At 39.4% G+C, this 14,120-nt stretch overlaps 1 protein-coding gene across 4 annotated transcripts; it reads right to left on the bottom strand.

Annotated features, from left to right (window-relative positions):
- Positions 1-1,360: 1,360 nt before the first annotated feature.
- LOC113040420 (uncharacterized) lies at positions 1,361-13,523 on the bottom strand. 4 transcript variants are annotated; one of them, XM_026198775.1, is made up of 6 exons: positions 13,288-13,523; positions 11,382-11,711; positions 10,984-11,307; positions 10,465-10,568; positions 3,041-3,100; positions 1,361-2,883 (listed from the first exon to the last, which is right to left on the bottom strand). In XM_026198775.1, exons 1-5 carry the CDS (start codon positions 13,388-13,390, stop codon positions 3,080-3,082), a joined length of 882 nt encoding a protein of 293 aa, XP_026054560.1. In that variant the 5' UTR covers positions 13,391-13,523; the 3' UTR covers positions 1,361-2,883; positions 3,041-3,079. The 4 variants fall into 4 exon arrangements, with proteins under 4 accessions (XP_026054560.1, XP_026054559.1, XP_026054557.1 ...); XM_026198774.1 differs by having other exon boundaries at positions 10,461-10,568; positions 13,288-13,522; XM_026198772.1 differs by lacking the exon at positions 1,361-2,883 and having other exon boundaries at positions 2,892-3,100; positions 10,461-10,568; positions 13,288-13,522.
- Positions 13,524-14,120: the final 597 nt, after the last annotated feature.

The following is a 14,120-nucleotide window of genomic DNA, read 5'->3' as shown; positions in this document are numbered from 1 at the left end:
CATATTCTATTCTTCAAAATACCTTCTTTTGTGTGTTCAACAGAAGAAAATAAATGTATACATGCATGCATTTATATTTGTTTTATCTTAAACATAAAATAACCTGATCCTGTTTGATCAGGCCATGCGACTGTTCTGACTTGTCCAATTTTCAGCATCGGTTTTTCGTCTTGCATCAAAATTCTGTCTATTCATTGTATGCATCTGAAATATCGAGTTGGGTTTTGTTTTATTGTACCCAAGTGTACCTAAATTAAAAAGTGTTTAATATACAGGTTTGTGGCTCTTAATTTCCTTTTATTAATAAACCATAAGTAATTACCATTTATTAATTTATTAATACCATTTATTCATTAACCATTAAGTAATCTTATGTTCACTCTTCATTTTCATAAATATAGAATTTGTATTAAAGCTATATTCATTCATGTAGTAAAATAAAAAATCGAAATCGAATATTGAATTTAAAATCTAAATTGAATCAAATTGAGAGCTTGAAAATCAAAATCCAATCGAATTGGAACATCTGAATCAATACCCAGTCCTACAAAAAAACCTCTGAAGCACCTCCTGCTGGATGAACATATAATTTTGTTCTACTTTGTATTTTATTAATATAAAAATTGAGAGATTTCATGTATTTTATTTCAGTTGATTTCATCTAAGTCTGTGTCTGAAGTCAGTTGTAGTAGCTCATGTGTTTCTCTTTTCTTCAGTGATTCTGTTTGTTAACAGCAGCTGTTCATCACTAATTCTCAATCAGCACTTAGTTAATCACTTAATTACTTAAATGCAATGTATAGCTTCTTTTCTGAACTCAACTGAATTAAGTAAAGAGTACTTATAACTGTTAGTTTTTAAACTTAAATGGTTTAAGGCAATCAGTTTCCTCAAACGGTTTGAGTTAACATAACTTGTCAGGTTTGAGTGAGGCTGTGTCTGAAGTCAGCTGTTGTTCCTTTCTCTCTTTTCTTCATTAATTCTGTTTGTTAACAGCAGGTGTTCATCACTAATGCTCAATTATCACTCAATTAATCACTTAATCACTTAATTATTTAATTGCAATGTAAATCTTCTTTCAGTGAACTCAACTGAATTAAGTTCAGAGTACTTAAATGGTTTAAGGCAATCGGTTTCCTCAAACGGTTTGAGTAAACCTAATTTGTCAGGTTTTTAAGGGTATCTGTTTACTCAAACGGTTTGAGTTAAGTTACTTGTCGGGTTTTACAGTGTAACATGTCAATTTTTCCAACAATAATTTATGATCCAGTACATCAAAATCGGAGCAAAAATCCAACAATACTATTCCTATCAAATTATTATCATCAATCTTTACTAAACAATCATCTGTTATCTGTGTCATTGCTGTCCCTGTTGAATGTCCTACTCAATGTGAATGTTGAAAATCAGAGAATAAATTATTCTCCTTAAAGAAGAATTTAATCTGTTCACAAACTATCAATTACTTTTTTGACCAAACCTCCTTTATGCATTTCCCCTATCACCCTGATCCCACAGGTAACACATTTTTTTTATTATACATCTTATAAGATTTCTGTCCTTCTAGACATTTCATTCCAAACTGTCTTCATAACAATGCACTTTTCTCCCAGAACCCACGTTCACTCACTCACATAAGTCATCTTTACATGATGTGGTATTTTCTACTTTTTAAACATATTTTCTTATCATTCAGATCTTTAAAATTGTTTGGAAAAGAGTACTCCATTTCTCTTGACAAGAGTTTATTATACAATACATGCATTGAAAGATTTCCACTTCACAACAAACCTAGAAATGATCTTACATTCTTAAAGGCAACACAGCAACTACTACACTTGAAAAAAAAAAAAATTGTACTTTAAAAGTTATTTACACATAGTAACAGTTCTTTTTGCACTAGAGTTCAGGATTCTTTTTTCCCACCTTTTTTTTTTTCAAATTTGTCAAATTTGTGACTGTCAACTCACTCTAAACAGTTAAAATATTGAACTTTCAAATCGTATTAATAATATAAAAATACTGATAAACAAAAAGAGTATTTATAACACCAGGTCCTACAAGCACGGTTCTTTACGGGACCTTATTTAAAAGTGTTCTAGTTAGCTTCAAAAAGGGTTCCGCTATTGTTACAAGCCAAACAACTCTAATTTGGTACTGTTTAGAACCATTTTCTTTAAGAGACAAAAGACGTAAAACAGTAACAGTGTGTGTATTTACATATACCCCCCCATACCATTTATGAAAATATTTGAAGAAAAAGAAGACATTTTAAAAAGTAATTTTAAAAATGACATTTTTCACCAACACCTGACTAATACGAGCACATTCCTATTCTATTCTATTCTATTCTATTCTATTCTATTCTATTCTATTCTATTCTATTCTATTCTATTCATATATATATACAAAACAACCCTAGCTAACCTAGGTGCACTGTGCTAACTGAGACTTGACATTGCACTTGTTTACTGTTGCTCTCTTGTTGGTTTGATTGCTTCTATTGGTTTGATTGCTTGCTTCTAAAAAATAAAGGTGACTTGACTATTGTCCTCATTTGTAAGTCACTCTGGATAAAAGCGTCTGCTAAATGATTAAATGTAAATGTAAAAAATGCGTATTTCCTGTCATATGTTCTTCTTTGAAGAACATTTAACATCCATAGAACCTTTCCATTCCACAACAGATTCTTTATAGTGGAAGAACATTCTTTATTTTATTTTATTATTATTATTTTAAAGCAAGAAATAGCTTCTGAGATATTTATATTATGAGATATAATATTTCTACCTTCCATGTAAAAATACTTCATAAAATAAGTGGGATGTGCATCCAGTTGCTAAGTTAATAATGAAAGAGTTTCATACCAGTTTCCCAGTTCATCTAAAAAAAAAAAAAAAAAGTTTTACATCTTGGTGAATTTAACAGCTCGATGACACACATTATTCCCTTTCGTAAGATTTGAAAAATCTTGTTGCGCTGAAATGCTGATGATGTCACAGTGATTGGTGGGCGTGACTTACAAATCATTCACTCATACCTCACCTCAGCAGTGGCATCTCTACAGTCAATGAATCATTCAGTTATTCTCCTGTGGAACCTGAATGAAAATACAGAGAGAATCACAGCAATTTGAAAAAAAGTTCTAGAGTTCAATCACTCTCAAAAACTCCCATTAAAATATCTGAAACTTTTAACACTGAAATCAATACCTTATATACAGATAAGTGAACACAGATCTGAATTTAGCAGCTGATGATATGACTCGCTGAACGCTCTCACGCTGGTGTGATTGTATCAAATATAGAAAATATTAATTGGTTATTTTTTTGTCTTTTTGAAGCTGCATTCAGTTTGGCTCTCCTATGTTAGAAGTTACACGTACAACAAACTAATGTCACAGGTATCGTGTACTGTAATCGAATGTAGCCAAAGTGTAGCCAAAGATCCATTTGAAAGTAACTAAAGCATTTATAACTTTTATTGCATTAAGATAAGAGTAGCGTCGCCCACAGTAACGAAGTAAAAGTACAGATTTTCCCCCAAAACTTTACTGAAGTAAAAGTACCCATCTTTAAATATACTCCAAAAGTATTAGTTACCCCAAAAATGTGCTCAAGTAAATGTGACAACTCAAATGTAACAAAGTAAATGTAACTTGTTCCTACCCATATCTGGTTTCTGTTAATAAAAATAAACCCTTTTCATGTGTTAACTAAATTTTTTTGTTTCAATGAACTATACATTTTAAGATAATCAGGTAACTTACACTCACCGGCCACTTTATTAGGTACACCTGTTCAACTGCTTGGTAACACAAACTGCTAATCAGCCAATCTCATGGCAGAAACTCAATGCATTTGGGCATCTAGATGTGGTGAAGACGACTTGCTGAAGTTTATACTGAGCATCAGAATGGAGGGGATTTAAAACTTTGAATGTAGAATAGTTGTTGGTGCCATACGGAGTGGTTTGAGTATTTCAAAAACTGCCGATCTACTGGGATTTTCCAGCCTGATCTCACAATCAAAACGTACATATTTAGATGTAAATTAAAACTGTCCAATACATATGTGCCTTTACGTATTTACAGTGTCCTTTACGTATTATCTGACTTAATTACAGGTTCTATACGTATCTAAATTTACGTAAAAACAAACTCAAATACGTACAGATAGAACTTGTTCTCTGACCAGTCAGTTATCCATAGAAATGTGCTCATGAAGCTGCTTTTCAATGCGTATCGGATTAATTTTTTTAAAATTATGTTTATTTTCCCTTTTTAGATTTTTTTTTTTTTTTTATAAATGTAAGATCCCTATACCTCACCATAACCTAAACCTACCCATTTCATACAGAATGATAAAAGAATAAAACATAAAACACAATTTTAGTAAAAAATATAAGATTAAAATGTTATTTTGAGCCACTAACGTTAATCTTACACCTACCCATAAACCTACCCATAACAATTTCTTAAAACTACATAAAGTTACTGTTTAAAATTAAACAAATAACGTAATATTAATCATTTATTTTTTGCGGAAAAATATCAAAAGTGGTACCAAAAGTAGTTCAAATGATAATGAGTTCCAGTCGCAGTCCTCTCTGGAGGTAATAGTTTTTATAGGGTACAGAGCAGAATTTAATTTATTAATCCATGAAATTATGAATCTGTCTTCTCTCCGTGAAGGCGCACTGGCGCAGTACTGATTTCAAATGTCTATCAACTGAAACACGACATGTCGCAATCTGTGACGAATTATGTGAGAACCAATGAGAGTTCATTATCAGTGCCGTAAACCATGTCATAACGTTCCTGTGGCGCACTGGCGCTATTTTCAAATTTGAATCATGGGCTTTGACTGTGACGGACGCTGTTGCTGAGAATGAAGATGAAAAATCGATTGATATGGATATGTTCCTTGCAAACATCTGGATTCTAAAGATATGGAGTACAGCAAACAAATAAAGTGGATGAGATTTGTAATTTTATGCTGGGATTTTGTGTATCCATGGTTTGCAGCATGCACATAAATGTTATTCCTATTAAGTATATGAGTAAACTGCTTTCAATAAATTCAATAAAAACATTTATTTATATGACAATTAAATACAACAGATTTAAATCATTAAAGCCACAATTTTAATATTAATACATGGGAATTCATATAAATTCACACTTTACATTAGATAATTTACGTTTTTTTAGCTGCTAACACGTAACTATTTGTACGTTTTACTGCTATAAATACGTCTAAGTTGTAAGTTTTTATGTACATGAAAACATAAGTAAATGTACGTGTGGTAGAACCACATTTAACGTAAAAATACACACGTATTCTCATGAGATCACGTTGGATTTTCATGAACAACCATCTATAGGGTTTACAGAGAATGTACAGAAAAAGAGAAAATATCCAGTGAGTGGCAGTTGTGTGGACGAAAATGTTGTTGATGTCAGAGGTCAGAGGAGAATGGATAGACTAGTTAGAGATGATAGAAAGGCAACAGTAACTCGAATAACCACTTGTTACAACCAAGGTATGCAGAATGCCATTTCTGAATGAACAACATGTTGAACCCTGAAACAGATGGGCTACAGCAGCAGAAGACCAAACAGAAAAAGTCCATTCCGAGTTAAAATATTAGTATTTTAAATGAATATCTAGCCATTTCATGTTGACGTCAACATGAAACATTAGCATATTTATGTCTGGCCACTTATTGCATGCACAGACCAGGGAAAACTTGAGTCCCCCTCCCTCTAACACAGTAGCGTTTCGGATAGCGTCATGTCTCGAATACGCTGTGCTCTGCAATGGGAGGGTAATTTATTTTTTTTATTTTTTCATGGCCGAAGGACGAGGCTGTGAAGAGTGCAAGGGTCAAATTCATTTTTACAATACCACAGCAGTATAGTCTCAGCTTTGTGTTGTGCCCCCTCATTTTACTGATGACTGCTATAGCAACCTAAATGCATACAAAGCGGGATTCATCAACAGCTCTGGGTGCTTCCCCAATGTATTCAGGCTTAAATTGATAAGGCAAAATTGAAGAAGCCATGTTGTCTGTGTCACAGTCTACTGTCTTTCTGTCTTTGTCTTCTGTGAGCACATGGCTTGTGTTGTGTTATTTGGTGCCATGTGCTCTCTCCTTTCCTTTTCTGACCCCGCCCACCTTGTCACCTCTTTACTGTTTAGTTGCTCCACCTGTGTTTCTCCCTGGCTCCCTGACCCATTACCTTATTCACTCATTACACCTGTTGCATCCACTCACTCTGTACACCTGTGCACATAATCACGCACACAGCTGTTCCCTATTTGTTCACGAGTATATAGTTTCGTCTCACCCACCACTCTGCCTGGCTAGACTGTAATGTCTATGTACCTGTGTTTCTCATGCTCGTTTTCCTGCTTGCCCCTGTGATTAGTTTTGTTTTTGTTTTTGCCTTTGTTGGCCTTTTAGTTCTCGTTTGCTCTTGTCAAAATAAATTGTCTCTTCCCTGCACTTGGACCCAGATCTTGTTCTTTCCACGGCGCCGTCTCTACCGCGCCGTGACAGAATATAGCCAGCAAATATGGGTCCAGCAGGGAGATTACTCGACAATCTGCCAAGGAGAGCGAAGCATCGAGGATTATGCTTGGGAGTTCGTGGGGGCGGCTCGGCTGTCAGCGACAGAGAGGACCTGTCTTATGGTTTTCTTCTGGGGAGGACTAGCCGAGCCCTTCAAGTCCCTTATGCCATTCTGGCACCCCGACGAGACGCTGGAGGATTACATCAACCTGGCTCTGCAGTTGAGCGGCTCAGCTGTTAGGGTGGAGTTAGCTGCAGAGCCAGCTCAAGGTTCTCCTAAGGTGACAGTCCAGGAGTCAGCAGAGGCCTCGTCGGCTGCACCCAGTGCCTCACACCTGTTCCTGGAGCGTCACGGGCTGATGCGCTGCATGCGGGATTCACAGTGGATGTCGGTGCGAGCAGCGAGGTTGGCTCACAGGACTCACAAGGTGGTGGAGCCTGCTGATGTTCCCTCTGAGGCAGTGGGGCTGACTGCTAGCCTTCACAAAGCCGCAGATTCCACTCAGGATTGCCCCAAGGCGGCGGTGTCCGTTCAGGATTGCCCCGAGGAGGCAGTGTCCGCCCATGATGTCCCCGAGGCGGCGTCGTCCGCTCACGATGTCCCCGAGGTAGCGGCGTCCGCTCACGATGTTCCCGAGGCCGCTCCCGATGCGGTGCCCGATGTTGTTACGGAGGCCGAGGCGGTGCCCGAGACCGTTCACGAGGCGGTGACCGATGCTGTTCCGGAGGCCGAGGCGGTGCCCGAGGCCACTCCCGATGCGGTGCCCGCTGCTGTTCCGAAGGCCGAGGTGGTGCCCGATGCCGAGGTGGTGCCCGAGGCCATTCCCGATGCGGTGCCTGCTGCTGTTCCGGAGGCCGAGGCGATGCCCGAGGCCGCTCCCGATGCGGTGCCCGCTGCTGTTCCGGAGGCCGAGGCGGTGCCCGAGGCCGTTCCCGAGGCCGTTCCCGATGCGGTGCCCGATGCTGTTACGGAGGCCGAGGCGGTGCCCGAGACCGTTCCCGAGGCGGTGACCGATGTTGTTCCGGAGGTCGAGGTGGTGCCCGATGCCATTCCCGATGCGGTGCCCGCTGCTGTTCCGGAGGCCGAGGCGGTGCCCGAGGCCGCTCCCGATGCGGTGCCCGCTGCTGTTCCGGAGGCTGAGGCGGTGCCCGCTGCTGTTCCGGAGACCGAGGCGGTGCCCGAGGCCGCTCCCGATGTGGTGCCCGCTGCTGTTCCGGAGGCTGAGGCGGTGCCCGAGGCCGTTCCCGATGCGGTGCCCGCTGCTGTTCCGGAGGCCGAGGCAGTGCCCGAGGCCGCTCCCGATGCGGTGGCCGCTGCTGTTCCAGAGGCCGAGGCGGTGCCCGCTGCTGTTCCAGAGGCCGAGGCGGTGCCCAAGGCCGTTCCAGAGGTCGAGGCGGTGTTCGTGGACCCTCCAGAGTCAGGGTTAATCACCGTCGACCTTCCAGAGACAAGGCTAGTCACCGGTGATCTTCGAGAACTGAGTCAAGTCATCGGTGATCTACGTCCTCCCATTGGGCTGACCACAAGGATGTGGTGGTCTTCCGCTCCGCCCTGGGGCACTCAGGCCTCGACCGCGAGGACGTGGTGGTCTTCCGCTCCGCCCTGGGGGACTCCGGCCTTGACCGCGAGGACGTGGTGGTCTTCCGCTCCGCCCTGGGGCACTCAGGCTTCGACCACGAGGACGTGGTGGTCTTCCGCTCCGCCCTGGGGGACTCCGGCCTTGACCGCGAGAATGTGGTGGTCTTCCGGTCCGCCCTGGGGGGGTTTCTGCCTTGATCACATGGGTGTGATGGCCCTCTGTTTCGCCCGGGTGGGCATCACTTAACGTCATCCATGTACCCATGTTTTGGGTGTTCGTTTTCATTCGTTTTCCTGTTTTTTTTTTTTTCCCTCTTTTGGACCTGGCCCTCCGTCCCTCCCCTTTATCCTCCGCCGGTCCACCTCCCTCCTGGGTTTCTTGTCTGTTTATCTTGTCTCTGTTTCCCCATTCTACCTGGTCCTCTTGTCTCTGTTTTACCATATTACCTGGTCGTCTGTCTCTGTTCCCCCATTCTACCTGGTCCTCTTGTCTCTGTTTTACCATTTTACCTGGTCGTCTGTCTCTGTTCCCCCATTCTACCTGGTCCTCTTGTCTCTGTTTTACCATATTATCTGGCCCTCCATCCCTCCCCCTGATCCACCTCCGTTCCGCCTCCCTCCGTGATTTATTATTTTGGAGTGTCTGGAATCCACTGCTTAAGGGAGGGGTTCTGTCACAGTCTTCTGTCTTTCTGTCTTTGTCTTCTGTGAGCACATGGCTTGTGTTGTGTTATTTGGTGCCATGTGCTCTCTCCTTTCCTTTTCTGACCCCGCCCACCTTGTCACCTCTTTACTGTTTAGTTGCTCCACCTGTGTTTCTCCCTGGCTCCCTGACCCATTACCTTATTCACTCATTACACCTGTTGCATCCACTCACTCTGTACACCTGTGCACATAATCACGCACACAGCTGTTCCCTATTTGTTCACGAGTATATAGTTTCGTCTCACCCACCACTCTGCCTGGCTATGCTGTAATGTCTATGTACCTGTGTTTCTCATGCTCGTTTTCCTGCTTGCCCCTGTGATTAGTTTTGGTTTTGTTTTTGCCGTGTTGGCCTTTTAGTTCTCGTTTGCTCTTGTCAAAATAAATTGTCTCTTCCCTGCACTTGGACCCAGATCTTGTTCTTTCCACGGCGCCGTCTCTACCGCACCGTGACAGTCTGTTCATAAACTTTATATACTTCCTAAGCCGGGATCCAGAATTGTTGATGGGTGTTCCGTTTCTGATATGCACTGCATGGAGTAGACCAATCACAACAGACTGGGTCATCAGACCAGTCAATGCATATTAACCTCACGTAAAATTAATAAAATTCATCGTAAAAAAAAAACGTTTCGGGAGTCTTTGAGCAAATAAGGTAGAAATACATGCATATTATAAGACCATGCATGCATATAAACCTGTTGTTGTGGACTCCGAAAATCAAAATATTAACCTTTCATTGTCCATAATGGGATCACTTTTAGACTTAAGGACTATTGAATTTTAATGCTTCTATTGTGTTTTTTTCTTTTATTGATTGGCATTGTGTTATAAGGCTAGTGTGAAATTTCATGGAACCTTTTTACCCTATAAAGAACTTTTTGTCCAGTGGAAAGGTTCCATGAACGTTTACATTTAGATAACATTCGCATACTGGAAAATATAGGAGCAGCGTGAGAGTAGACGCCTCTCACGGATCAAACAAATGGCAAAACTCAAGCTCCTTCTCTCTTATACCAAAATCCTCCAACATTTATCTTTGAAAATGTATTATTTTACACTTCTTTTGACTGTTGTTTTGTCTTGCTCTATGCATTGCACTTCTGAATTTTTGTCAGTTCATCATATGTCAACTCGGCTTTTGTATAACTGTTTGCCTGAAGAAGGATATTAGTTTTAAATTAAAGTTTTAAATATGAATATTACATTGCTTTACTTCACTAACCATTTGTAGCTCTTTGGATCACTTTTATAAAGGATGGATACACTATTGGGCTTCAAAATCTCAGGTCCCATCCATTACAATTATTAAGCTTGGAAGAGTCAGGATATTTTTAATATAACTCTGATTGTTCTTGTTGGAAATAAGAATTCATATACATTTTCAATGGCTTGAGGATGAGTAAATCACGGGTGATTTTCAATTTTGGGTTAATCAGCTCTTTAAATATGAACTGTTCAATTAAACATAAACATAGTGTGACAATGTGGGAAATCTACCATTATGTGTATGGCAAATTAATCTATTCACTCAGAATCAGGATGGTACAATAAAACAAGTAGAATAAAAAAGTCCTTTTCTATCAGCTGTAATACTCACCCACCTTTTTTTTCTTGCAGCAACAGTAAACCACAACAGAGGATGCAACTGCAGCCGAAACCAGCGCAACAACAATTGCTGCTATAAGACCTGGAGATGGATCTGAATCTGGTTCAGATAAAGACAGTTGACAATACAAAAACATAATTGTCAATAAAGCTCTTTCCGATTCTGAGACAGTGAATGTGATGATTTTTTTGAGTAAATAATGGGGTCATTTTCATTTTTTAGATGTACTATCCCTTTAAGCTTAAACTTGTTTCCACTACACTACTGTAAAAGTTGTAAATAAAACAAAATTAATGGAGTAGTTCTTTAATTTTTCAAAATTTTATGTATGATTAAATGTGATACCATTTTTGTAAGTGTTTGTGAAATTAAGTAGCAATTGTTCCAACACCATTTTTGAATAATTTGGAATAAACCAGGTTTATTTAATAATCACAACTCAGATTTTTTTTTGTGCGGTTTACTATATACTGTATAATAAAGTCTCCTTTAAATCGATTGTAAATATACTCACCACTGACAGAAACCAGAAATCGCTGTGAGCTCGCACGGCCTCTGATCTGTAGTTCATAAAGTCCAGAGTCTGTAGTTCTGGTCTTCTCGATGGTCAGAGATCCATTCCGATCCAGCTTCAGTCTGTCTCTGAATATCTCATCAGCATTGTTTAATGACGTGTCATTATTTTCCACATCAAATTTAGCCAAGAGGACGCCTTTATCTCCAAACCTCCAGACTATTAGATCATCTCTCTGTACTTCAGAAAAATCATTCCGTAGAATTATAGACTCTCCCTCCATCACTGACATTGACTTCACTCCATCCGTCTCACCAGCTACACCTGAATAAAAATCAGGTCAGAGCTGGAGTATTTTAATACAGCTTTTACAGCATGCAGTGTTGCGACATACTCACCAATAACAATAACTTCAAATATCTTGGTCGTAGTATTTTTTCTAGAGATGCTGAGTTTATATTGTCCCATGTGTCTGATTCTGGTGTTTCTGATGGTGAGAGATCCAGTCTTTTGATTCACCTGCAATCTGTCTCTGAATCTCACGCCATCAGTGACAAAAAATGAAGTCAGGTCTTGCTTTCTCGTTATTTGAGAAATGACAGAGTCTTTAGGTCCAAACAGCCACAGTATCGTATCATCGTTCTGTATTTCAGCAAGATTTGTGTATAGAGTAACAGAATCTCCCTCAATCACTGTCACTGTCTCGACTGTTTCTGCAGCAAACAAACCTGCAGAACATAAATAAAAAATTATAGCTATGGTTATTAAGCGTGTTTTCGTCCCAAAGATGTATCTTCTTCATTTAATTCATTTTACATTACATTTATGTGCTTGTTCAGTGCAACGTATTTGTGTAGCTTATGTTTGCTAAGTGTACTATACACCAGTATCTATATTAATCTGTATGTTTTAAAAATGAATACAATTTAAGAGCTATTTTAAACCGTAAATACATAGCAGTTTTTTTTTTTTCGTTTTTTTTTTTTATGTGATATTCCTTTAACCAACTTGCTTGCTTTATGATAGTATTTTAAGTCGTTCTTTCATATTTTTTTCTCTAGCAATGAAACATGTATCCCTTGTGGTAAAAAATAAATATAAATAAAAAATTGCCCAAAGAATTAGTTCTACCACTGTATTGTATATTATTTTCCGATTAGGGTGATGCAGAGCAAGTGATCTGAACACCCTGCTCAGGAGGTCCTTCTGAAACATTAGCGATTGCACCACTTCCAGGGAAGAAACCGTCAACTGCCCTGCCTCTACACCCATCACATCTGCTCCTTTAAAACCACTGGAAGAAGTCTCAACTTTCAAGATCACACAAGCGCTTATCTTCACATGAGAGTCATTTAACATTCCATTGTGTCACCTGATTACTCCTAACATATTAGGAGCCATTTAAAAAAAAAAAAAATCATGAAACTGGTGCCCTTTTAGCCGTTGTGATTTTAAAACACATCTGATTTCGTCATTCAGTGGTCACAGATTTCAAACACATTGCAGCTTTTCCATTACAGACTTTAGAGAATATATCGTTATTCAGAATGAAGACAGTGAGCCACAAACTGCCCGGTTATTTCCTGGAGCCAGCCATCCTCATGAAACTGACAGGTATCCTCTTAAAGGGGAAAGTAGTTCTATGCGTTATCGTGATGAGGCAACAGAGTCGGAGTTAGATTATGTGGATTATCTAACACTTGAAAGGAAATTGGGCTTTTAGCTGCTATGCATGCACTTTTACTGCCATTGCAATGAATTTTATATTGCTTGTGATAGATATGAAGGACAGATATAAAAGACTTTGGCCTGTTGTTATTGTTGCACTTTATTTTGGACTTGAATTTTGTATTAGATTTACTCGATGCTTTCCCCATTTAATCAATCATATAGCCGTTTTTACGTTTGCAACTCAAAGCAGACAAATAGGCTCTTAACTTGAACAGACCTTTTTATTTTATTTTATTGTAATTTTATTTAATAGATTTAAAAGTGATTGTGATTCTGTTCAGTTATTTGTAATTATAAAAACTCCTTATTTCTCGTCAACTAAACACAAAATTTGAAGTTTAGCTAAAAGTTTGGTTAAAATATTAAACATGTTATTACAATTATTAAAAAGATAATATATATATTTTAGTTTTTTTGACTGCACAATTGCATCCAGATTGTGGACTGTATAGGCTTTTTATTAGGCTACAGGAATCCCCGCCAGAAGTCAACGGGGAATGATTCAAGCGGGATTGGAGTGCATGACGGCACATGCATTAAAACCAAACCAAACCAAGACCTAAATTCACTAACCGTCCAAAAGCAGTAAGGTATGAAACAGCAGTAACATCCTAGAGCTGTAGAGATGTGTAGATTCTGAATGTATAATGCAGACGATCAACTGAGATTCTAACATTTCGGTTCCTTTTAATCTCCACTGTGCTCGTCATTCATGAGCCCCACCCAGGTGCCTTCAACTTCGGATGTCTCACAAAAAAATAACCTGAATTTCAACATAGAGACGTTACAACAAATCTCACATGTGAGTGACCTAATCCCCGCCCTTTAGACACCTTTACTTTGTAAAGCCTTTGCTTTACATTGTAAAGTGAAAGTGATCTCTGGAGCAGTGCTGGAACTAGAGTTTTAAACAGGGGTGGCCCAGGCTTATTCAGAGCATCCATAGACCTAGAAATTGCTACAATTGCTGATTACTTCACATGACCCCACATTAGCCCATTACTTCCATAACTTCTGTTTTTGTACAGAAAGATTTGTAATGCTTTTTAAAGGATTATTTTCTTTTAATTTTTGATATTGGCAAAAATATTTCACAATATAACTGTACTTTGGATCAAATAAATGCAGGCTTGTTGAGCAGAATATAATTCTTTAAAGTTATTTGTGTGTGTGTGTGTGCGTGTGTGTGTGTGTGTGTGTGTGTGTGTGTGTGTGTGTGTGTGAACTGTGTGAACAGACATGGAGAAATGATTGCAGCCGAGCTGAGGGTTAGGGTTTGGTGTAGGGTTGGTGAAGGGCCATAGAATATACAGTTTGTACAGAATAAAAACCATTACGCCTATGGGATGAAACCACTTTACACAAAATCAGTGTGTGTGTGTGTGTGTGTGTGTGTGTGTGTGTGA

Source organism: Carassius auratus, chromosome 22 (genome assembly GCF_003368295.1).
Source record: "Carassius auratus strain Wakin chromosome 22, ASM336829v1, whole genome shotgun sequence".
Lineage (NCBI taxonomy): Eukaryota > Metazoa > Chordata > Actinopteri > Cypriniformes > Cyprinidae > Carassius > Carassius auratus.
Note: the sequence above shows the minus strand (reverse complement) of the source record. Positions and strands in the feature narration are given on the sequence as shown.